The sequence below is a fragment of the Ochotona princeps genome, chromosome 24 (assembly GCF_030435755.1).
Source record: "Ochotona princeps isolate mOchPri1 chromosome 24, mOchPri1.hap1, whole genome shotgun sequence".
NCBI lineage: Eukaryota > Metazoa > Chordata > Mammalia > Lagomorpha > Ochotonidae > Ochotona > Ochotona princeps.
The window spans coordinates 33928231-33954791 of NC_080855.1; the positions used below are offsets into that span (position 1 = coordinate 33928231).

The 26561-nt window shown below is 44.7% G+C and overlaps 1 protein-coding gene and 1 pseudogene across 1 annotated transcript; one reads left to right on the top strand and one right to left on the bottom strand.

Annotated features, from left to right (window-relative positions):
• Positions 1-4877: 4877 nt before the first annotated feature.
• LOC131483206 (ubiquitin carboxyl-terminal hydrolase 8-like) lies at positions 4878-6515 on the top strand (the record flags this gene model as incomplete). The annotated part of the gene is made up of 1 exon (XM_058680650.1): positions 4878-6515. A coding segment is annotated over one exon (1575 nt), but the record flags the coding sequence as incomplete, so codon positions are not given.
• An 11153-nt stretch (positions 6516-17668) lies between these two features.
• LOC131483160 (ras-related protein Rab-6A-like) lies at positions 17669-23260 on the bottom strand (annotated as a pseudogene).
• Between the last annotated feature and the right edge of the window lie 3301 nt (positions 23261-26561).

The following is a 26561-nucleotide window of genomic DNA, read 5'->3' on the forward strand; positions in this document are numbered from 1 at the left end:
CTGGGACATTTGGGAGGCTGGGTATGACTTCCCCCTTTATGTTTCCCCTTCCCCCAGACACTAGAAGAAATAGGGAATTTGGAAACAATTGATTTCATCCACTTTTCCATAAACCTTCCCACCCTGGTCAACCACGTAATCATCATAAATAATGAAACAAAATAAAACAAACTAAAAAGAAACACCATAGTAACAAAAAATTCAAGTAAAAAGGGGAAAAATAGGAATAAATATTTTTTTGAAGGCAGTCAGGGAAATGCACAAGGACAAAAAAACACAGACACATCACCACACTTCAGTCAGATTGGTTCTTTTCTAAACACACAAAATTATGCTGTTGAGATTATGCAGAAAAAAACAGGCAACCTAACAAACGTTTGGGGGAGGGGAAAACATAAATTAATTGCAACCAGTATAGAAAATAATATGTGGACTGCTAAGAAAACTAAAAATGGCTCTACCATAATCCACCTGTCCCATGCCTGGAACTCTATCCTAAGGATATGAAATCAGCATATGAAAACTACACCTGCACTCCCATGCTTCAAGCAGCTCAATTCACAATAGTTAAGGCATGCAGTCAGTATGGATATCCATCAAAATTACTTGTTAAAGAAAACGTTTTGTATTCATACAACGGAATATTGACTCAGCCATGAAAGAATGAAATCCTTAAATTTGCATTGTGTGGATGGGGACTGGTATTTTGTCTCAGCAGGTTAAACCACCACCCATATAAGTCACCAGCATCCCCTATCTTTAATCTGTTCAAGACTTAGCCACTCTACTTCTGATCCAGGTCCCTGTTAGTGTGCCTGAGAGAGCAATAAAGGAATGCTCAGATGCTTGGTCCCTTGCCACCTACATGGGAGACTTGAATGGAATTCCGATCTTCTGGCCGCAGCCTGACCCAGTCCTGTCTGGTGAAACAGCAGGTTGAGGATATATCCCTCTGTGTCTATCTCTGCTCTGTCAAGTAAATAACCTCATTTTGAAAGAGTATGTGTGAGGCCAATTTTGTGACATGACAGCTAAAATCACAGCCTGTGACACTCAGTCCCTGTGGGCACCAGCTAAATTCAGTCTTAGGTACTGCACTTCAAATCCAGTCTCCTGCTAATAGCTGTGGGAAAGCAGCAGGGGAGGCCACAAGCGCTTGGGCCCTGTTACCCTTCTGGGAAACTTGAATCAAACTTCTGACTCCTGAATTTTCCTGACCCAACCTTACTGATTGTGTCCATCTGGGAGATAAACCAATTGTTGGAAGGGTGTGTGCGTGTATACGTCTCTATATTTGTCTTTGTTCTGTAACTTTTACATATTTTAAACATAAAGATTTCACACTGTTTAGTATATAGTTATAAATATGACTTCACTGAATTGCACCATGACAGACAGTATCACTTTCCCACACATACCATTTCTGGCTTTCTCCTTTCCATAAGTTCCTTGTAAATAACTGTTTGGGACTGGTGTTTTGCACAGCAGTGACAACACCTCTGGGGACACCTGCAGGCCCCGGTCTCCCAAGGATTAACTCCACAGCTTAGCTTGTTTCTCAGAGGGAAACAGGATGAGCAATTTTGGCCTGATACATCTAGCCACTTTCTTAACCGCCAAGTTCCTGCTTCCTATTTGTCAAGTTATCTGCCAAGGGATTGGATAAAACTCAAGGGATTTAGGGTGGCCACAACAGGATTGGATAAATACTGGGAGGAACTCAAGGGATTTAGGGTGGCCACTAATGGGAGGAACTCGAGGATTTAGGGTGGCTCCTTGAGGACTGGATAAACACTGGGAGGAGCTAGGGAGAGTATAAAAGAAAGCCTGGAGTTGCAATAAAAATCAATCTGTCATCGATCGGCATTCTGTGTACTGCGTGTTATCTTGTGTTGCCTTTCTGCGTTGTCTTTGTTGTAATCCTAGTCCCTCCACTCGGCTCGGGGTACGTGGCGACAAGGGCGTTGCCAACATCTGGAGGTTCCACCGAGATTGAGAAAGACAGGATACGATGAAGGGTCATCCCGGGAGGCTGGCCAGCTGATTCAGGTAAGTGGGACGTATTGTAAGTCTCTGCTAAACTGGTAGGAGAGGGAGTTTCATTTTGAAATAGAGTCAGGTTTTAGTTTTATTTTGAAATACAGTTAGGTTTTAGACTTATTTTGAAATATAGCTAGGTTTTGGATTTATTTTGTAAATTTTCGATTTATTTTGAAGTATAGTCAGGTTTTAGATTTATTTTGAAGTATAGTTAGGTCTTGGTGTTTAATTTATCCGGTGAAAAGGACGATAAAATGGGTTCTGCCTTCTCCCGGGATAAATTGGCCAACGAGCTTGAAGAACTTCTACATCAACTGGGGATGCCAGTTAAATTTAAAATGATTAGAAATTTTGTTAAAGCCATTCAATCTAGTAGTCCTTGGTTTATTGTTTCAGGCAACTTGAATATTCCCAATTGGGAACAGGTTAAGGCCAATTTACAATCCTGTTTACAAAAAGACCCAGATAATTTCCCCATTGTTAACTTTTCTTTGTGGCGCTTAGTCCGTGATTCATTATTTACTGATAAAGTGAAAGTTGAGAGACAGTTAAGAGAAGTACAGACTACTTTTGAAGCAATCCAGGGGTGGGAAGTTCTACGGTCCTTGGAAGCCTGGAATGAGGCGGCCTCGAGTGAGACCACCCCGAGTGAGACCTCTTCTTTAGAGGAGAGTGAGGTCTCTTCTTTAGAGGAGACTGAAGCCTCTTCTTCAGATGAGAACGAGGCCTCTTCCTCGGAAGAGAGTGAGGACAAACGAGATGAGGAGGTTTTCTTAAAGCGGAAAATTAAGGATAAAGAGAAGGTTTTCTTAAAGCGGGAAATTAGGGACATTAAAAGAAAGTTAAAGAAGGCAGGAATAGGTGCACGTTCCTCTGGCAAATTGTCCAGTTCAAGACCACCACCATATGCCCCTAATTTTGTGACCCCTACCTCTCCTCCTGATGAAGAAGCCGCGGGCCATTCAACCAATAATTACTCCACACAGCCAAGGAGTGGCGGCCTCACTGATCAGCCTGTGGGTGGGGCTCGATGCTTCCCTGTAATAGAGGTCCCAGTTCGAGGAGGTCCCCCTCGCCGGGAGCATCAACCCCTTCAATTTAAAGACCTCAAAAATGTAAAGCAGGCTGTTGAAGATTATGGTGCCCAGGCACCCTTTACTCTTGCACTCATAGAATCCTTTTCGAGTTTGAATCTTACTCCTAGTGATTGGATGCGATTGTGCCACTCTGCTCTCGATGGTGGCGACTTTCTCCTATGGAGAGGGGATTTTCAAGATAGGTGCAGATTTTTTGCTGAGCAGAACGCGGCTGGGGGACATGCAGATCGAAGCCTTGAAATGCTTACTGGCACTGGACCTTTTGAGGGCATCCAACAACAAGTTAATTATGACCTAGGAGTTTATGCACAGATAGCAAATGCAGCCCTTGGAGCCTGGAAGGCCTTGCCTAATGCTAATACAGGAGACCAGCTTTCCAAGGTCTTGCAAGACCCTACAGAACCTTTTCAAGAATTTGTGGACCGTATTATGCAGGTTGCTACTAAGATCTTTGGTAACGTGGAACCAGCAATGCCAGTAATTAAGCATAGCCTTTGAGAATGCTAATAAATATTGCCAGGATGCTCTCAGGTCCCACAGAGATAAGTCCCTGCATGATTATCTCAAAATTTGCAGACATATTGACTCCACCCATGCCCTTGAGCAAGTGATAGCAGCTGCTGTTCAACACCCTCAGCCCCACCCTAGGGCGCCTCCCAAAACCTGTTTCAGATGTGGACAGCCTGGACATTTTAAAAAACAGTGCCCCAAAATTCCGCGACAAGGAAGATCACCCCCGCAATCCTTGCAGGTCCCAGATCTTTGTCCAAGATGCCATAAAGGCTATCATTGGAGCAGTGATTGTAGGTCCAGATATGATGCCCAAGGCAATCCCCTATCGGGAAACGGGGTCAGGGGTCTGCTCCGGGCCCCCCAACCTCAGGTGTACGGAGCCCAGCAGACACCTGTAACTTCCGGAACAGCGCAGACTCCTTCCAGAGTCCCTCTCCCATGGCGAGGAGCACCGATATTTCAACCCTCCTCAGAGCAACACCAGGTAGCGCAGGACTGGACCTCTGTGCCACCTCTGGAGAGGTATTGACCCCGCTCCTGGGGCCCCAACGGATAAAAACAGGAGTCAGGGGCCCCTTGCCTAAGAATACCTTGGGGCTGATCCTAGGAAGAAGTAGTGCTACTATGCATGGAATCAGAGTACTCCCAGGAGTGATAGATGAGGATACCCCCGCAGAAATAGAAGTCATGGCAGAATAAGCCAAAGGCACTATAATCATTCCACCAGGAGCTAGATTTGCCCAGCTGATCTTGATCCCCAAGGTTCCAACTGACAACCCCATTCTTAAGAGAGATAGACAAGAAGGATTTGGACATTCTGGCCCCTTGGCATGTTGGGTCTCCGACATGCAAACCCGACCCACCTTACAGTTAGAAATAGAAGGGAGAAAATTCACAGGTTTACTTGATACCGGAGCTGACAGTACAGTTATATCCCAGGCACAGTGGCCAAGTTCCTGGCCATTAGAGGCCACCCCAACCATTCTCCAAGGGATAAGAACTTCGCAGCCACAGAAAAGCGCCAGGTTGTTGAGGTGGAAGGATCAAGAGGGGCATTCAGGAGTTTTCCAGCCGTATGTCTTACCACATATTCCTATCAATCTGTGGGGACGAGATTTGTTGAGTGCCATGAATGTTGTATTGACCTCTCAGCCTGTGCCAAATATGCTTAATAGACAGGGATACTTTACTGGAAAAGGTTTGGGCAGACATCTTCAAGGTGACTCCCAACCAGTCTGTGACAGGGGGAAAAGATGCACAACGCCTGAAGTGCAGAAAAAGTCGGCGGGAGACTTGCCCCCTGCATCAGTGACCAGAGATTCAAGTTCAGGCAAGGCTCAACGAGAACCTTTGACAAGAGCAAGAAGTGAAGAAATGGGGAGGATTGTGCCAGGACTGCCTTCTGGCTGGGCCAAGTTTCTTGACCCAATCACTGGAACCTTTCGTTATTATCATTCACCCACCAACACTGTTCATATGTACCCACCGGAAATGGCTCCTTCATCTGCACCTCCTTCCACCCCTGCAACTCGTAAAGCCAAGCCACAGATTCCTGCTAAATGGGATAGGGAACCGTCCAAACTGAAGCACTCCTACTCCTCCCCAGATATATCCCAGGTCATCCAGGAAGAAGAGAAAAGGAAGCCAACAATGACTCCAACAGTTAATTGGGAAAATAAGCCGACATCCTATCCTAAAGCTGAGATCTCGAGACTTTCTGCTTCTCAGATTCGGAACCTCAATCCTGTGTTTGGAGGCTCTGGACCAGCTCTCACAGGACTCTGTAATCTAGGAAACACTTGTTACATGAACTCAATACTGCAGTGCCTGTGTAATGCTCCGCATTTGGCGGACTACTTCAAGCGAAACTGTTACCAGGATGATATTAACCAGTCAAATTTATTGGGGCATAAAGGTGAAGTGGCTAAAGAATTTGGAATAATCATGAAAGCTCTGTGGATGGGGCAGTATAGATATATCAGTCCAAAAGACTTTAAAATCACCATTGGGAAAATCAACGATCAGTTCGCAGGGTACAACCAGCAAGATTCCCAGGAACTGCTCCTGTTCCTCTTGGATGGTCTCCATGAAGATCTAAACAAAGCTGATAATCGGAAGAGACATAAAGAAGAAAATAATGATCATCTTGATGACTTTAAGGCTGCAGAATATGCTTGGCAGAAGCACAAGCAGCTCAATGAATCTATTATTGTCGCACTTTTTCAGGGTCAGTTCAAATCCACAGTACATTGCCTCACCTGTCACAAAAAGTCCAGGACTTTTGAGGCCTTCATGTATTTGTCTCTACCACTAGCATCCACAAGTAAATGTACGCTTCAGGATTGCCTTAGATTATTTTCCAAAGAAGAGAAACTTACAGATAACAACAGATTCTATTGCAGTCATTGCAGAGCTCGCCGTGACTCCTCAAAAAAGATAGAAATCTGGAAACTGCCACCTGTGCTGTTGGTGCATCTGAAACGTTTTTCCTATGATGGCAGGTGGAAGCAAAAATTACAGACATCTGTGGACTTCCCATTAGAAAATCTTGACTTGTCACAGTATGTCATTGGCCCAAAGAACAACTTGAAGAAGTATAACTTGTTTTCTGTTTCAAATCACTACGGCGGACTGGATGGAGGCCACAACACTGCCTACTGTAAAAATGCAGCAAAACAGCAGTGGTTCAAGTTTGATGACCATGAAGTTTCTGACATCTCTGTTTCTTCTGTGAAATCTTCCGCGGCTTACATCCTCTTTTATACTTCACTGGGATCACGAGCAACTGATGTAGCCACATAAGGATGTGGCTCATGACGTAGGTGATGAGCTAGTTACTTTTTAAAAGGCTCAGCAACGCAACGGTTGAAATACTTACAAAGGTAATGGATAGGTAAAGCTGGACATGTAGAGGAATTCTGGAACCGTAAGAGCTGTGTTACTAGCCCTATAGAAGTCAGACCAGTGCTACTATCAAAAAGAGACAAAAATTTTCTAGTTTGCTCCAAAGTTAAGGTATTAATTGGATCCATCCCCTATGATTCCCAACAGGTGGTATGGCTGCAGAATAATATTGATGATTGGTTTGTTTTTTGTGCTTCCATTGTTTACAGGCCTTTGCCTATATGGGGGTCCCCAAACAAATCAAGACCGATAATGGACCGGCCTATGTTAGCCAGGGTTTTGAGAAGTTCTGCCAAGATTTTAATATAACTCACAAAACAGGCATTCCTTATAATCCTCAGGGTCAAGCCATTGTTGAACGTGCTAACCGCACCCTTAAAGTTTATCTAGAAAAAATAAAGAAGGGGGATGTGGCTGAGCATTGCAGCTCACCCCATTCCTTACTGGCATCTGCCATCTATGTGTTAAATTTTTTAACTGTCACTAATGATGTAGCTCCTGCAGAGCGCCATTGGCTTCGCCCTGCTAATGAGAATAAAGGCCAAGTAAAATGGAAAGATCTGGCCACAAATAAATGGCGAGGACCAGATCCAGTACTAATGTGGGGGCGAGGCTCCGTTTGTGTTTTCCCCCAGGATGAAGAAACACCTAGATGGGTTCCTGAGAGACTTACACGACAAATCTCCTTGGCTCCAACTCAACATGATCCCACTCCTAATGATGTTCTTGCAGGATAGAAGACCCTGACAGCAGTGGGGCAACTTCCTGGTATCGTGCCCATGGGAAATGCAGATCTCCAGCTGCTCCCTGATTTACCATCATATATGTGTTACCCCTGTGAAATGGCACTTAACTGGCAGCATGGATGTTTTAGGAACAAAGCGGAATCTTGGCCATGGGGCTGATGGTCATAGCCATGATTGCAGTACTGTTTAGTCTTCTTTGCCGCCTATGCAGGCAACAAGCCTGGGAACAGGTCATTATTTGACAAACCATGATGGTTTTGGCTGTGGAAAACCCTAGCGCTCAAGTTTGGCGAACTTGGTGTGATGGGCAGCCAGAGACGGGTAAGATCTGGCAGCGCTAATGACCAACCTAAGACAGGGATTGCCCAGGTGGGGCTCCCCATGATGGGTAAGGCGTCAACTGATTGCTGGACAACCTAAGACAGGCGTCCATTAAAAAAACAAAAAAAGGGGGACATTCAGGCCCCGGTCTCCCAAGGATTAACTCCACAGCTTAGCTTGTTTCTCAGAGGGAAACAGGATGAGCAATTTTGGCCTGATACATCTAGCCACTGGCTTAACCACCAAGTTCCTGCTTCCTATTTGTCAAGTTATCTGCCAAGGGATTGGATAAAACTCAAGGGATTTAGGGTGGCCACAACAGGATTGGATAAACACTGGGAGGAACTCAAGGTCTTTAGGGTGGCCACAACAGGATTGGATAAACACTGGGAGGAACTCAAGGGATTTAGGGTGGCCACTAATGGGAGGAACTCGAGGATTTAGGGTGGCCCCTTGAGGACTGGATAAACACTGGGAGGAGCTAGGGAGAGTATAAAAGAAAGCCTGGAGTTGCAATAAAAATCAATCTGTCATCGATCGGCATTCTGTGTACTGCGTGTTATCTTGTGTTGCCTCTCTGCGTTGTCTTTGTTGTAACCCTAGTCCCTCCACTCGGCTCGGGGTACGTGGCGACAAGGGCGTTGCCAACAGACACCCCCATCATTTATCAGAGTACCTGAGTTCAATTTTAGCTCCACTCCCAGTGCCAGCTTCCTGCTAACACACATGCTTGGAGTCGACAAGTAGCGGCACAAGTTATTGGGTCCATGCCACCACATGAAACATCAAAACTCAGTTCCTGTCTCCTTGTTTTTGTCATGGATGTGGTGCATATATATGTAGGAGATTCAACCAAGGATGGAAGTTCTCCCCATATGTGTCCTAAGAAGGCATCCGACCTTGAGCCACCAAAGATGCTACTTTGCCTCTTTCTTCCTACCAAGTTTTGCCATGTTTACTGATGGAGACACACTGCATGTGTTCTCTGCCATCCCCTTCACACACGCACAATGAGCAAAGGAGCTGGTTTGAACAGAGAGTTCCACGTACACACACACACACACACACACACACACACACACACACAGTTGCACTGCAAACTCAGTATGGGAGGAGAGGAACACAGCTCCAGGCCAGCACCTCACCACCTACTGTAATTTTGGGAGGCCAGTAATTGTCTAGGAATCACTACTTTGAAGCATATTTGTTTCTGGCTGATTCCTAATGAAAAGATTGCTTTTGATGATTTTTTAGAGCCACTCAACATTTCGCCAGAGAAACGCAGACATGACTGACTCCTTCATAGCTGCAATCCAGCCAGGCTCTGGACCTGTCCCTCCCAGGTATAGTCCCAAGAAGCACACTAGCTCCCAGAAATGATGCTCTCCTGGCAAGCCTAGGCCTCCTCCTCTGGGGAGGTAAGGTCCCCAGCCCACCTCATGTAGTGATCCTCAGTGTGATGTCCACAAAGCCCAGAAGTGGGACCCCACCATCTGAATTAGAGGATTGGAATCCACTAGATAATAGAACGTCACAGGGGAGCTTCCTGCTCCCCAGCATATCATACAGGAATACCAGTTCAAGCCTAAATACAAAATTTTAAATCAGTCTCTAGCTCATGTGACCAGGAACCTGTCAGATGAAAATCCAGTAACTTTGGCCCATGCCACAGATTTGGAAACCAGGAAAGAATTCTGGCTCCTGGCTTCCTTGTCAACCAGGCCTGACAATCGGTGCAGTGTAGGGAGTAAACTGAAGGATAGACGATCACAATCAGTTTTTAAATTGTCTTTCAAATAAACATATCTTGGGAAAAAATTAGACTTCACAAGAGTATTTTTGAACCAATGCCCAAAATTTGTCAACAGAGGCAATGACTTCCAGAAACTCAAATCTATGCCATGGAATGAGAAAGGGAAGATCTGTCTGGGCAGAGAAGTACCCATAGTTCTCCCTGCTCACTCCCATACTACCAAGACTGCCACAAATGGCTTACAAATGAAACCATCAGCCCCTGGCTTCAATGCTTCCCTCACTGCCCTGGCGTGGGCCTCATGCCATGCCTGCCCTATTGCCATCAACCCTGCCATCCCTATCTCATCTTTCACCTAAGCCAAACCTTAGCACAGCATCTCCCAACTTTGCCCTCCTCAGCCCAATTGTGCCATGCCCAGCCCACTTTTATCCACAGTTAGCTCATCCTAACTCATCCTCAGCCCACTCTAAGACAGGCCTCAGTCAGCCCTCAGCCGTTTTGTGCCCACTCTTACCCACCTCCCTTACCTCCATTACCCTGGAGTTGTGATAATGTCTGGGTGGGAGAGGACTCACAATCCACCCTAAGGCTGTCTTTGCTCCCCTGTGCCAGCCCATGCCCACTCTTGGCCAACCCTAGCCCCGCCGTGTCTACCCTGGCCTTCCTGTGCCCACACTCACCATCATGTGCCCGCCCTTAGCCTGCCCTAACCTTACCTCCCCCCACCTGCACCTTTTCTCTGTACAGCCCTGCTTCTCCCTCACCCACATTTATTGCACCCCCACATACACTTCCCGAGGAGCTCTCCTACCAGGACATGAGCTCTACGCAGGGCTCTCATGCTCTACCTCTATCTTTGGCACACCCCTTCCTGTTACCAATACACAGGATGATGTCACAGAGGAAGATGTCACAGAGGAAGATGTCACAGAGGCTCCAACCTTCACCTACATTATATGCAGATTTCTGTCACTGCTCTCACTGGGACTGTAGGCAGGATGGGTGTCTGCCAGATGTGGTGTGCACACCCACCCTGCTGGGTGCTCCTCCCATGGTGTCTACTTTCCAGTCCGTCATGGCATAAGAGGTCTTAATTGAGACACTGTAAATGGCTTAGGCTGAACATGGCCTAGCTTTAAACAACCCCACAGCAGGTACAAGTATGTCATAAACACTCCTGGAATTAACAACTGACTACACAGGTCAGGCAGAAAATAGAGGAAAATTCCCCAGGATACAATGTGCAATGCGTGATTCTTCTGAGTTGATAAACCTTGCCCTTAATCGTTTCTGAAACTTGAGATACTGGTTAAGGACATTATACTACCAGAAATTGCCAACCCATTTTATATTACTGTATTTCCTCTTTCCATTTTCACAGACATTTGATTAGGCACAGGATACACTGCATGTACACAAGGCTCTGAGCATATTTCTATCCATCTTCTCACCCTGAGAGGTGGTGCCCTGCTCTCCGGTATCCCTACATTGGGATCCTGTGCTGGGACCTATGGCACTGTGCCAGCCCAGACTGCCACTTGAGACTGGCAATTTGTAAGCACACTGTCCCCCCACCATGCTTCACTCATAATGTACCTGTGGGTGTTCTCTGGGAGCCTAATAGAGATAAACCATGCACACAAAAAGGAAGAGAAAGCAGTGAACACGATGGCACATTGCATCATCCCATTCTGCCTGCTGAAGACAGGAAATGGGGGAGGAAGATGGAAAATAAGGGCTCCCCAAAGTCTCAACATCCTCAGCATTTGCCAGTCACATGGAATGCTAATAGTGACCTTGTGGGCTGGTACTGGCTGGGCAGTGAAGGGGCACAGCTTCCAGGCCCATTGGAAAGGGGGCAGCTGCAGAGAAGACAAGGAGCCTGTTACTAGGAACTAAGGCTGAATACAGGCTAAGTTTATGTCACTCATATGGTGCCCTTCTGCTTACCCATCCCAAATTTTTACTTCAGAGAAAAGACCTTTGGTGTCTAGTCACTCTGTGGGAGTCCCCAGCAAGACTGTTAGGGCCCCGACTAGCTGAGCCATTTCAGTTGTTCCCAGGGTGTGCATTCTCAGCAACCTGGTGTGGAGACATTTACGGACTCAGCCCTGGCTCTCAAAAAAGTGCTGTGGGCTTCCAGGCAGCATCCAAGCTCCTCTGCCACATGTCTGCCTTGGGCAGGGTGTCTTGAAACTCCCATGTCCAGACCTTAAATTAACAATCGCTGTCTACAAAATTAATGTTCGCTTGCTTTGAGTGAGTCTACAAGTTACAGTTTAAGTACATCTTTTTTGGTAAGCTTGTAAAACTTTTACCTTTTCCATTTAAGTGCTTAAATGCTAAAATAGTATTCAGTTATGTTCCAGTAAAACCTAAGATTTAGCACGTCATGTCTTTTTTTTTTTTTTTTTTTAAACTGGAAAAGTCTGGTATACAGAGAGGAGGATTGAAAGAGAAGAAGATCTTCTGTCCATTGACTTACTTCCCAAGTGGCTTTAACAGCTGGTGCTGTGCCAATCTGAAGCCAGGAGCCCAGAACCTCTTTGGGTCTCCCACTCAGTTGCAGGGTCCCAATGCTTTGGGCCATCCCCGAATACCTTTCCATGCTACAAGCAGGGAGCTGGATGGGAAGCAGGGTTCCCAGGATAGGAACCAGCCCCCATATGGGATCACGGTGCATTCAAGGCGAGGATTTTAGCTACTAGGCTACCAAGCTGGGCCCAGCATGACCTGTTCTAACCACTTATTTAGTTTTCCTAACAACATTCCAATCCTGTCAAAGGAGAAAACAGGAAAGATTGGAGTTTAGGAACCATCCAGAAACACCACTTACAGCTTGCTAAAGAAAAGAGTCGTTTTTGTTATTTACATATAATTTTAGCTACATTAATACATCTCATAAACTTTAATAATTAAAATAAATGACTTTATTTATTACCAATAATAAATCTGAGTTATGGCAGCACATTTGATGAAAATTATCTAAATTCTGCAGTCATTTCATATACTCAGGAAGCCACACTCAGATTTCATGACACAGAAATTAAGACATTACATAATTTGTTTGGCATATTCTCTGTTCAAAAGACACATCCCCTCCAAAAAACTCTCCTTAATACAAAATTTCATGTTTTATCCACAAGAATTGCCTCAAATCACTTTTATTTGGAAATTTAAAAAGAAATGAGTGAACAACAAAACGTTCCTCTGGACTCTGTATTTTTGATTTTAATTTTGGCCTATCGGGGTCTTCCGCCCCGCAGAAGAATCCACCCGATACTCCAGGCTCTGTTTCCTGAGGAACTTTATTTTTCTAACCAGTCCATTTCCCAGCCAGTCAACTCGACTTCTACTACTTCCCGTTTTTCTTCCGTTTCTCTCTGTTTCACTCCCCAGTCTCCTCATCGCCCCTAGTCTTCTTCTGTCCATCAGCCCGTCCCAGTCGTACCCTGTCTGTCTCAGTCCGTCCATCCGTCCATCTCCGTCTCTGTCTTCTTCCTGTCCTGTCCTGTTTCTTCCTGGAACCCCCACTGCTAAATACAATCCTAGTCCAATCAGCTTAAAGGTCACCGATGCACGCGGCAGGCATGCCAATCATAGCTCTGATCACACATAGCACACGCGCCCAGCATACAGCCACGGGCCAATCAGAAGGCACTTCCTGAGACCTGTGTACTGCCAAGCTCCATGGGGAGGAGAGGTCTCAGCGCCATCTTAGGGCATACATGCAGTGCTCCCGACATCTCCCCTTTTTTGTTTTAATAAGCAAGGGACCGCGCCTGTCTTAGGTGTTCCGAGTTAGGGCTCTCCTTACCCGTCATGGGCTAACCACGTGGCTGTGAATGCGGTGCCTGTCTTAGGTTGGTAAAGCCTTATCAGATACTTACCCATCTTTGACTATCGGTCCAGCATGCTCAGCCATACTTCTGGGGGTTCTCTGTTGTGAAGCACTAGCACTGCCCGAACAAGCAATTACTGCTGATGTTGTTGGTGTCATGAGCGAATTAGGAGCTGTGGGTGCCCAGATGACAATAATAACCAACAATAAACTAAGACCCACTAGTCCTGCCCACTGGCATGCAAACAATAAACCTTGAAAAATCCAACTGGTCCAAAACCGTAGAAACAATAAACATAAATGGGGATTGCATACATACATAAGCAGGATCATGAATAACATTAGCACTACAATTAACCGATACACCCTCTTCCCAAACCCCCAAAGCATCATTGCTATAGATAAAGTTTCTTATCACAACCTTATCAATAAATGCAAAAGCTGATATAGCAGAGCATCCACCCCTACTGGTGCACAATACCCAAGCATTCCAGGGCTGGGCAGATACAGATTGAACAGGATTATCATCCTGGGAAAGTGAAATTTGTATAGGTGGGAAACAAATTGGTCACTGCAAAGCCAGGCGCCATCCTCCTGGGAGTCACAGTACTCTGGCAGTCTGTCCACTCGGGAGGCCACTTCCAAGGGTCCATACACCGTGGTAATATCTGCCACACTTCCTTCACAGTGTTGTTGCACTCACTCCATGGGCAGAATCAGGAGACTGATGTGGTCATGACCATAGCGGTCCTGTAGGTTTGATTGCCTTTGAATATCCCTATAGTCTGATTTGCCAATAGGATGCAGGGTGGAGTTTCTTTTTTTGTATTAATTATTTTGCATTATGTGACAGTTTCATAGGCTCTGGGAATCCTCCCACCCCTCCCCCATCCCCTCCCCCCTGGTAGATTCCTCCACCTTGATGCAGTATTACAGTTCAAATTCAATCAAGATTCTTCCAGTGAATCTTTAATTTGCTCTATTGCATCTTTCACCTTCAATAATTCTGCTTGATTTAGTTTCAGTGTTTCTATTTCATGTGTGATATACTCCTTAAATTGTTTGAACTCCTTTATATTCTTTTCCTTGTTAATAAGAAGCTTTGTAATGAGTTTTCTGAATTCTGTTTTCCCCATTTTTCTCAATGTACCTCTCAGTTACCTCTGAGTTTGACAAATGCTTTGTCCACTTTGTAGGGGAGTCTTCAATAACATTTGTTGTGCCTTTGTTTCATATTTTGTTTTTGGTCATTTTAATTTTGGTTAGCTGATTTTTCTCCTTTTCGGGCAGGATTCTAAGCTGTTTCACTCATTGTTCTAAAGTTCGGTTTCACTTATTGCAATTGATTTATGTTTCTTTGTTTCCTGTCACTTGCACCACTCCCTCCAGTGAGTTTCACATCTGGGTTCACGTTAGACTTCCACCATGGTCTCTGTAGCCCTCGCTCCAGGCTCACCACTCTACCTTCTATGATCCCCTGTTCATGCTGCACCATTGTCTATACAACCTTTCTCCCACTTCCACTTGGGGTATGTCCCAGGAATAGGGAGTCACAAGGTGTCATAAAGAACTAGGCTGTTGTTGGTGCTGGTCTTGTTTGAACATAAGATGTCAAAGTCGGTGTTATTTTTGATGTGGAATCAGTGCAATGCACAGAGATCAATGTATTCCCTCCCAGCTAAATGGATGCATAGCTTAATGTTGTCTTTGCAATTCTCATAGCTTTTCCCATTGTGTACAAAATGTTGCCTGTTGTGCCACACGTGAAGTTCTGCATCTGATGGCTATTTGATCAGGGATCTCTCCAGAAAAAGTTTGGGTGGAACTTTGTTGCTGGTGAAGCTCTGGCTGCCTGTGAAGTTCAGATTGCCTTTCACTGACTGCTGCTAGGGTATCTGATCACTATATGAGCACATCATTGTCTCTGTTGCTTTCTGTTGTCATTCAGTCTCCAGGTACCTCTCTACCATCAGTCTGTTTTCTCTGATTTCCTGAAATGTGCCCTTCCTGCTTCTTTCTAATATTTCTCCATCTGTTTAAATCTTTTCTTATCCTTTTCTGTCATCTTGATTCTCAGACACATGATTCTCAGACACATGATTCTCATGCACTAGTTTGTTCCCCAGTGACTGCAACATCCAGAGCTGATCTGATCTGAATGGTGTCCATTTTTGCCCGTGACAATGTAAAGAGGAGCAACTGATGTGGAAATGGTTTTTATTTTCTCAAATGATTAGGCCTAGAGATACCACGTAATCCAAAAAATGCTATATTTGGTGATATTCTGAAGAGAATGGAAAAGTCTAACTGTAAAATACATGCTCAGGCTCACCTCAATCAATTCTGAAACAGTCAAAAGTTAGGACACCTGAAATATTCATAAATTAATGAGAAGGAAAATAAATGATATATACATAATCTGTAACACCATGTAACCATTATTACGATTCATACGCATGACTATTGACATATTATGCCATCTTAGTCCACATGTTGTTTGATCTTCATGTGAACTGTCCAGAATGGGCCGACTTGTCAGAACAGAGCACACAGTATTACTTTCCAGGAAGTGAGAGAAGGAACGCGAGGAAAGCATTTAGTGGAACAGGACTTTCTCTTGGAGTGATGTGCATATATGAAATGAGATTGAGAGTTTGGTTGTCCAAAAATGTGAGGTTTATAAGTTCCAGTGGTTGGTACTTTTATGATTAATTCAAAATTGTGGGGTTTTTTTTATTTGAAGTATGGAGTTAGGGGAGTGAGAAAGAGAGAAAGAGAGAGGGAGAGAGAGAGAGAGTTTATATACCATTTTCCCTTCCCAAATGACCTCAGCATCCAGGACTTTGGCCAAATCCAGGAACCTGAAATTCCATCCAGGTTTCCCATCTGTGTATCATGGACCTAAGCACATGCGTCGCATTTTTCAGGTGTTTCACTGGGGTGCTTGTTCAGAAATGTAGCAGTGGGAGTTGAACAGGTGTTTCTGTGGGAAGCCAGTATTATAAATAGTGACTTAATCTCTTATACCACAATGCTAGCCCCTAAAATGTTCGATTTATGGTGTGTGAATTTCACCTGTATAGATTTTCTAATCTCTGATGCAAATGCTTACAAGTATGAGACATGTCACATTGTGCCTACTAAGCGCAGGGACATTGTGGTGAGTCCTGCAGAATTCGGGTCTGTTTCTGACAGTCCCAGTGCTGTGTTTTTACTACAAAAACCCAAGATTCAGAGCCTGGCCTGTATTTTGACTGCTTCCTTATTGCCTGTGTATTTCTAAGATTCGTTTCCCTGTGTAATCTTTTCTTTCTCATATTTCTGTGCACTCAGGCTTGGGTATTTTTAATTTTTTAGTTAAAAGGTAGAATTAGAAGGCGAAATAGAGACCTTCCGTTGTCTGCTTCCCTCTCCAAATGGCTGCAACAGCTGGGATTGAGGCAGATGAAGCTCCATAGCCACAAGCTTCAAATAGTTTACCTACATGGTTGCAAGGGCCTGTAAACTTGAACCATCTTCTGCTGCCTTCCCAGATGCATTAGCAAGGAGATGGATTGGGTGTGGAATAGCTGAACTCAAACAGGTACCCCAAAGGGATATAGGCTCTGTGGGTAGGGGATTACTTTGTCATACATTCTAATCTTTCAGTTACATGGATTGACAGTCACTGTGAATTTTCTGTTGGAACTGTGATTGTTTGCAAGTGGGGCCCTCTCTCCATCTATATACTGAGGTAGTTGATAAGATTTCCTAGGGAGAGGATGCCATGGTCAATTCCTTAGATGTAGATAGGAATCCACTGTGTTGTACATGCACTGGGTCACTATGGCCTGGCGAAACCCAACACATGCAAGGAAACATCTACTTATAACTTCTGGGCAACTTGAAAGGAAGCAAAAGATGCCATTTGCTTCAAATATGGTCTGCACATGGCTAGGTGGACTGAAACAACACTAGTAAGTCATTGGACAGATCAAGTGTGGTCTTGCAATGCTGAATGCATTCAAAATATAACTGTGGGTGTTGTGAGCTATTGCAGGGACTGAAGCAAAGGAAGGACATTACACAGTGCATGCCCTATCTGGAGGTTGACCAGAGGATGGCCTTCATAATGCCAGGCTGGGATGACTAAGTAAAGGTGAGGAAAGCATGAAGAGCTCAAGGAGGTAGGCCAAGTGCTGCTGTGAGCATATTGCTTCTTAAACAAGCCATACTGATACTACTGCTGAAATTTCCATGGCTTTGTAGTACATGATCATATTAAAAAAGGAAAAAAATTAAGAAAAGGTATCTAATTTTTCACTGGACTATGCTGAACCTTTTGTCTTTTTGTAAAATACAAATAATGAAGACACTGACTTTAGTAACTGTGATGCTAAGATATCATCTCCATGAGACAGGTCGCAATGAGGAGCTGTCATATGTTATTACCGAAGCAGAGAGGGTCAAATCAATATTCACATTGCAGCCAATGAGAGGAAGCGGGACAAATTGGTGGGCTTTGGGAGCAGGGTAAAGTGAAGGTGTGGCCGGCATTAGCAGGAACAGCATTTGCTGACTGGCTGTCCTGAGGCTTTTCCAGGTTTATGTCAATCATATCTTTCCTCATTCTGTCCTGTGTATTTTCTATTTCAGGCAAAGCTGTTGCCACAAGTCAGAAGAGCTTCTTTACATTTATTTTGCTTTCTCACTAGTTTAAATAAACATGGCATTTAGCTCATTGGCTTTCCTCTTTCCCTCCTCAGTAGACACTTGCTTCTTGTCAACAAGATCTGTTTTAATTTGTGCTAGCATGATGATATCATCATTTCCTCTTTCTGTTCTGATATTATCAACCCATTTTGGAGTTTGCTGGAAGCCATTAACATTTGTAATATTGTGAACTACTATACCTGCAAAAGAATCAAGGATGTCACTGGGAATGAGGCTATGAACATGTGCCTGACCCACAGTATTCCACACATTAGCCTGGCTTTTCTATCCTCCAAATACATTGTTTCTGATTTAAAAAAAAAAAAAAGAAAGAAAAAACAATGCCAGGTATTGCCTGATATATGATGTCTAAAATGTCATGCATGAATTTGTTGATCAAGAATGTCTTCCCAATGTTCTACTCCCCCAGGACACCAATTTGAATTTCCTCAGCAGAATCCAGAAGTGTCCTCTTGTAGATATGATGGAGCCAGAGGAGCTGATGCTGTCTTGTGCCAGAAGTCTTCCCTTACTGATACCTGCTCCCACCAGCTAACCATGAAGAGAAAGCAAGCAAGAAAGAAAGAAAGGAAGAAAGAAATAGAGAAATAGAGAAATAGAGAAATAGAGAAAAAGTGGAGTTCCAATGCAACAGTGGGTACAAACCCTGGGTAGGAGCAAGGCTGGAGGGCAGCAGCCTCCACTGCTCCCCTGCAGATTCGCCCACTAACATTGAGGGAGGCCCATGACTTGCGGAGGTGGAGGACAGTGTTGACAAAGCTAAGGCTGCTCTCATGGTGCCCAAGGCGAGTTCCTTTCCCTGCCTCAGCACCCAGCATGGAGCCCAGCGGGGAGAGGCTGAGGGTGGTGAAGCGGCATCCTCAGATGTGTCTGGGACCTCTCACACAGAGTTGTTAGCTCCCACAGCTGCCTACTGCCACCATTGCCACAGGCCACAGGCCAAAATGCCCAGTGTACAAGCCTCTGGCGCCACACAGAGCAGCCTGGGTGTTAGCTTGCTACCTCTTTGGCCGACGGCTTCTTGTTTTAACTGCTTGGGAAAGTCTCTCTTCTATTTGTTTGATTCCACAATGACAAAGTGTGCCGGAGACCATCTCCAGCTGACTTCAGAGCTTGCAAAAGATGCATGGATTAGCTAAAAGACAAGAAGAGGTGGCGACTTGGACTGCTACGACATGATGCTCATATTGGACAACTCAAGAAAGTTCCCTCCATGACTTATACACAAATCATCATGAGCTTTTGCACAACATTCAATTGTTTCATTTTTACTTCATTATAAAAGGATGATTACAAAAATAATCCTAAAAACCATCATTATTGTTTTGCTTCAGGGAAAATATTTTCAGTAAGCTATTACTCATTTAAACCTGCAGCCATCCAGCTGAAGCCAGAGAGTCCACGGTTCGCAGCACATGTGGTTATTTAGTGACAGGTGGTTTGCTTATATCCAAAATCAATTTTCACTAAACCTAAACTAATATTACTTAAAATATCAAAAATACTAAATTAAAAAGAAAGCTCATAAATGAAAGGAATTTATAAAGACGTATATCACAAATTCTTTATTAAATTTTAAATCACCTGATCTAGTACTGGTTCAATTGTTTTTTGTTTTTGTTTTGCTTTTTTTGTTGTTGTTGCTAAACGGCAGTGGAAAGGATCAGGGCAACTAAGCCTTGCTATGAATAGAAGGCTTTTACAAGAAACATCTTTTTATCTTTTTAAACTATTTTCTTCCCCTATATATAAGTACAAATATAAGTTTCAACTTTTAAGCCATTGTTCTTTGAAGTTTCACATTAGTCTCCCTTTATAAGATGCACCATATGCTTTGTGCTTTCCGTGGTGAGAAGCCAAAATGTGTCATTTCATGTGTTGTAACAGTTGAAACCTGCAAATAAACAAACTCTTTGTACCTCAATTATTGCCATCTGTTCCAATATATCATCAAGACATTTCTTGAGGAAAACAATCCTTATATTATGGCAAGCTCCAGGTCAAAGATTGGCACGTAACAGGATGTTGGGGAACATTGTGGCTCAATTACATTATTGTATGCTTTTAGCTGAGTATCATTGACTTAAGTTGTTAAAGACGCTTTTACCATAATCTGATTGATTAGTTTCAGGTGTTAAAGCAGTTACAAGAATCATTTCAAATTTGCAGAAAAACAACACCACCAGCCTCAGGAGAATTCAATGAAATATCAGACAGGTGATTGAGTATCCATACAATGGGGTGAGGCAGCAATGAGGTGACCAGACACATTCTTCCGGGATTTGCCACGCAGCCAAGAATCCCTCATAGCCTTGCTAACCGAGAGCAATGCTCATTTCACACCCATGTCCTCTGACACAATTGCATGACTTTCCGCAAAGGTGGGAACCAGCACATTATCACTACTGCTTATCTCCTAGGGCTGCCATGAGGATTGATTAAGAAAGGTGTGAGATATTTTGTAAGCCATGCAGTGCTGTGGAGAGGCGCAAGAGTTGTCTATTATTAGAGAGACATTGCAGGAGGAGCTAGAACATGTGCACTAATGATAAAGTCCTACTTGACTCTGCTCAATGGCTTCAGAGCAGTGCAAGGAGGACAGAAGGGACATCCTATGCCTTCTCCCAGCCTTTGTGGGCTGGTTTCCATATCAGATTAAGGTATGGAAACCATCCATTAAATATGCCTCCTACTGACTAGAAAGTTGGATGGTATGTTTTTCTATCCCTTCAGTCCCAAAGAAGAAATACAGAGTTATCTTTTTAAAACTCTGGGTGTAGTCTATGCTACCTACGGTGACATCTACCACAACGTTGATGGCCAAGGTAGTAGAGATCCATGTGGATATTTGGCCTGTTCTCTTGTGTTTTTACTTCACACCCATTCTTGGTGTACATGAGCTTCCTGTAGATAGAGAATCCAAGTGAATGAAATCTAATTAATCTATTGCTGGGCTCTGAGTACACAGAACACAGCCTGAATTAATGTAGCCCAAAGGCAGCAAAGATTCCATCTGCCCCACACTTCAGGAACTCTGTGGCAACAGAATCCTAGTGGATCACCCACCATGTTAGTCATGGGGACTGAGGCCCTGATAGCTCCTCTTGCTGTGGTAATAATCCAGGAAGATGCAATGTTCTCCACAGAGTCACTGAGAATGGTTATAAAGGGTCTAGCAATATTACCTGACTCAACCAACCTGATGACACCCACTGTGCTAGACACTAGAGGTATAACAGAGATTGAGAACCAGGGCATGGCTTTGAGATGCTTGTGATGTGGTAATGAAAGCACAGGTGGAGGTGATGGTGATGCTGGAGGGCAATAAGGACAGTGACACAAATGAATGTATGGGTCTGATGATATCTGGAGGAGAGAGTGCTTGGTGTGTTTGAGGAGTTTGGTGAAGAAAGATGCTACCAGTAGGGTTTCTGTGTGCTTTGGGATTTGAGGGAGGAGTAGCAGAAGGTCTACTCCTATCTCTTGGCAGTCAGAGGAAGCTTCATGAGTAAGATGCCTTGGTGTAGGTTGTTTGTGTGAATTTCAGATTATTTAAATGTGGTAAGCTGTAGAGACAGTGGTAGTTTGAGGAGATTTGCTATCATAGTTTCACTTGTGTTTCTGATGTAACTAGGAAATCAATAACATTTATTATTTTTTTTTAGAATTGATATAACACAGAATATGAGCCTAAGAGATAACCAAGGGGTGTCTAAGATTCTTTGCCAACTGCCAAATTGGAGCGAGCCCAGATGGCAAGCAGGGCAAAAGTAAATCATCTACTCTTGCAGTTCCAGCCACACCTAATTTCTCAGTACATAAATATTCCAGTCACCTTGACTGGATCACAGCTTACAGGGCAGGGTAGCTGTGCACGCACAGCCCAGCAAAGAGCAGCACACACAGCTGCAGAGAACACTCAGAGGAGAGAGCTGCAGTAGTGAGTGGCAACGGACCTGATGTCAGACTTTTCCTTAGAAACCTGGGTTCTGGTGGCTACAAGCCTGGTGCTCCTGTATCTGTGAGTAGCTGTCCATCTGATTTCTCCTGTAGTCTTGCATCTGGAACAGTAATGAGGCTTGCATTGCATTTGTCTATTTTGATGATAAGAGAGGAAGTTGTCCAAAACCTGAGTGGCAGCAATAGGACGGTAATTACTGATTTCTGTGAGACAGCTAATGTATCCAGTTCCCCATCTCTGTTTGTAGGAATGCTTAATGACATCTGTTCCTGAGAAAAGATGCTGATTGACTCTCAGTTTGACCCATGCTGTCTAGTTAGAATTCAATTGAGATAGGTTATAAAAACATGGCTGCCAAGTGCAATGAGATCCTCAGCCAGGGCCTACACTCTAGAGATTCTGAGGAAAGAAGAGGTTTACTTGCACTGATTTGGGGTAGCTTTGCCTTCTGAGTCTGCATCAGTGCTGGAGGAGTGTGGAAAATCATTCCCTGTGTGTTTGGTTGGCTTTTTTGTTTCTCCCTTCTGCTGCACAGGCATCCTAGACACCAAGCAATCTAGTGCCTCAGGCTTCAGTGGAGATTCAGAATCTGTTCTTCTGCTCCTCAGTGCTCCCACCCCAGAACTCCCCTCCTCTCAGCTCTCTCCTATGAATTGAATCCTCAGCCTTGTACGAGGTGAATGATGATTTTCAGAGAAGGGCATACATGCCAGTAACCCCACAGCTTTCTTTCCCTTTTTCTCATGGTTTCTGTGAAATTGGCATTTAGTATAGACATTTATTTTCCCTCTGATATTCCTCTTCAAGTAAGCCTCAAGAAACCAGAACACCACCAAATCAAATTTATATTTTCTTTCTCATTTTTTAATTTTCCTTTTAATAGTGTTCATCATTGGGAGGGATCCATGTCCATTTATTAGAGTTCTGCTTAGGGTGAGAGACTGAGGTATGGAGGAATGTGTGTGTGACATATGCTTCAGTGTTGCTTGTTTGTTTGTTTGTTTTGTCCTGAGTCTGCAGTGGAGTGAGCAGCAGGTTTTATTCCTTGATGTCAGACTACATGAGATGTTAGGAATGGGGATCAGTCTTTGATGATGCCTTAGAGAACCACATTTGGGAAGAATGTCTCAAGGATGTTATTTTTGTTGTTTTGATACTTTTGAGAAATTGTTGCTTTCTTTACTCCAGTGGAAATTCTGTCCAAGGTCTGATGGTTGACAAGGTCCACCTATTGCATCCACAAACCTAGGAACATGTTGCAATGCTTGGCCAGAATTGTCCAACCCGTTCTGTTTGCCATGCTCAGATGAGTCATTTGATATCCACTACTGGCCTAGAGCAACTTACTGTCATGACACAGGCATGCATCTGGACATGTTGTCAACCATACAGGCATCAACAACTGAAGCAGCACAGTCCCAACACATGTTCCCCAAAGTTGCACCACATATCCTGTGATTTTCCTTGAGGCCTGCTTCTGAATCTAGTAGTTTCTTTGGAGTACTCTAAGAAACCTCACTTGGAGTAACTCATTCTTGATTCTTGACTTTCAGTGAAGGTCAGGTGTGCTATGTCGCTTATTGCAACCAACACATACAGCAGTGCATGCAACTGCTTGATCAGTTCCCCCAAAGACCCCAACAAGGACAGCTCCCAGCCCTGGTTTTTGCCATCTTCTGCTACAGCCTAGCTCTGCTCAGTCCACAACATATCTGGTTGTCATGAACACCTGTGGATGCTGTGGCTTAGCTCAGCCTGCCACAGTTAAAGACCCAGCCCTGACATGCTCCAAATGTCACCACTGTCTTGTCCAGCCTGGCCCACTTCCAGCCCTGGTTCTTGTGCTCACCAGCAATAGATATAGCCTAGCAGGTGAGTGGCCATAGTTCCTAAGCCAGGGATGTTCACAGCACCGAATCATATGCCATCCGGAAGGTTTTGCAGTTCAGCCTAACACAACTCATAAACAGTACAGGCACATGTTAGCTTGTGTAGCAGTCCAACTCTGCCCAGCCCAATTCCGGATGGGATCACCCACAGTCCCAGTTCTCACACTCTTCAGCTGAGGCAGCAGGTAAGCAAGGGAGGCCCTGAATTTCCCCACTGGACTTGCTCCCAGACCCTGGAATTTTGTGTGCCATCAGGTGCTGTAGTCCAGTCTGAAATGGCCTGCCCCAAATTTCAGCATTCACCAGCAAGTGCTACAACCTGGCTCAGCCTGCCGATCCCCAGCCCAAGATCCCACTGACAGTGTAGCAACCTAGCCCATACTCAGCCTTCACGTGAGCTGGCAGGTATTGCAGTCCAACCCAACTTGGCTTGCACCCTGTCTTGCCACCCACTGTCCCGGCTCACATGTATGCCAATCTGTGCTTCAGCCCATCCTGGTCTAGCCTGTTTCTCGCACCAGATCTTGTGCTCACCAGCAGGATCTGTGCCCAGCAGGGGTGTTTCCCATGTTACCCTGCCAGGCCTGCTCTAGCAATAGTTCTTTCATGTGTTGGCAGGTGTTGCTACCCAGACTGGCATGGTTAGACTCAGTCCTGGCTCTCACTAGTGGGCACTTTGGCTTAACCCAACTGACCTGAATCCATTCTGGTTCATAGTAATGGGTACTACAGCCTAACACAGCCTGGTCCACTCCCAAACCAAGCTTTCATGTGACTCAGCAGGCGCTGTAGCCTAGCTCTGCCTGTCCCATACCATTCTGTCTCTCCTGAGGATCAGTGACTGATGGAGTGTAGCCCAGTTCAGCCTGCCCAAACCCAGTCAGTGCATGTTGATGGATGATGGGGCCTTGCCCAGCATGGTCCACCCACAGCCCTGGTTGCCATGTTTACCAGTGAGAGTTACAATCCAGATGAGGAGTCCTGAGAGTTACTCTACTAGGCCTGGATCTTTTGTGTTAGCCAAGATTGTGGTTGCTTCAATTCAGCCAGGCATGGCCCCTCCATAGTCTCAGCTCCCACTGGCAGGTGTTGTAGCCAGCCCAGCTGGATGACCCATACTCTGTACTGGCTCCTGTGTGTTGCGGCAGGATCTGTGGCCTGGCCAGCCTGACCTCTCCCCAGACATAGGCAGACACAAATGCTGACAAATGCTGCAGACTTACCTGACCTGGCCTGCCCTCAACCCTGACACTTGTGCTCTCAAGTGGGATCTGCAGTTGAAAAGGAACATTCCCTAAGTTCCACTTCCAGGCCAGCTCGCAGCTCCAGATCTTATGTGTACCCTGGTTGCCATCATCTGCTCTTAGTGCTGGCCCTTACATGTACTGGTAAGTGATGCAGAATGGCTTTTTGTAGCATCTCCCAGTCCCAGCTCCCACAAGAGTCATTTAGATTCCTTTAAGATGATTTATGTGGTCCAGCCTGGCTTGGCCCTTCACTGCCCCCAAGCTGCAGGTGCTGTAGTCCCACAGAGGTAAGCCCATATGTTCCCTATAGAATCTAGCCCCAGATCTGATTTCCTTGCATTCTGCTGTGTTCTGTAGTTGAGCCAGATGTGTAGCAACTCCTGCACTACAAGCAGATGGGCACTGTGACCTAGCCTAGCCAGTCATATTCCCCAGCCACAGCTTTTGGGAGTGCCAGCAGGTGGTGGACAATGCCATTTAACCCAGCCTGAATCCCCCATGTGTGTCAGTGCCTTGGCCTTATGCAGAAGTGCCCTACTGTTTTCCCCACTCCTAAACCACTCTATATTGGTTCCCTCACCTACCTGCAAGTTCAGTGGTCTGGAGGGTGGAAGACCCCAGAAGTCATTCCTTCCTTGTCAAAATGCACTCAGCAGTTCCTCTTTCCCAGGCCAGTCACAATGCTGCCTGCCATATAGAGACCAGAGTGATGCATGCCTGCTGGGAATCCTCTGTATTCTTCACTAATCATGAAAAAAAAATCAGAAATTTTCCTGGCATGCCGGTATAGGTAATACAGATTTGGCATTAGCCAGGCCCAAATCTCTGCAAGCTACTTGTACTTGTTTTCCTCAGCAGTGTAACACTTGCCTAGGTAGAAAGCAACCTATGCAGTAGCATGGAGTTGGGATCCATTTTCAAGTGTTCCCCTACCTAAACAGTTCTCACACAAGAGCATGACTAAAAGCCGTCTAGGACATCCAAGAGAGGAATTGGATTTTATGGTAAGATTCCTTGTCTCACAGAGCAGTTGAGGAACAGGATTGAGTATGGGAGAGGTATCATTCATGTCACATTTGATCTCTACTTCTTGTATACGTCTGTGGGGATTGGTGAATCTTACTGAAGCGAAACTAAAAGCTGCAAATCTTGACACTCTAAATAAGGTTTAGGAATTCTTGTGGTAAATACTTAACTTTCTGATGATATTAGAGTTTTGCTTTGTTTACATAGTATTATTTTTTTGTTTGCTTGTTTGTTTGTTTTGGTTTTTGCTTCTTTTTTTGACAATAGGAAGCCAAGGATTCCCCAACCTACAGTATAATTTTATGTTGTCTAGTGTAAACCTACTATTCTTTTTTTAAGATTCATTTTTATTTATAAGGCATAGCCAGCAGTTTTAAGGAGGTACAGGGCTTCCTAGCACCTGCTTTTTCATTCCCAAATGGTCATAGTGACTGAAGCTGAGCTGTTTTGAAGTCTGGATCCTGGAGCTTCTTGTAGGTCTCCCATACTGATGCAGGTTGCAAGAAC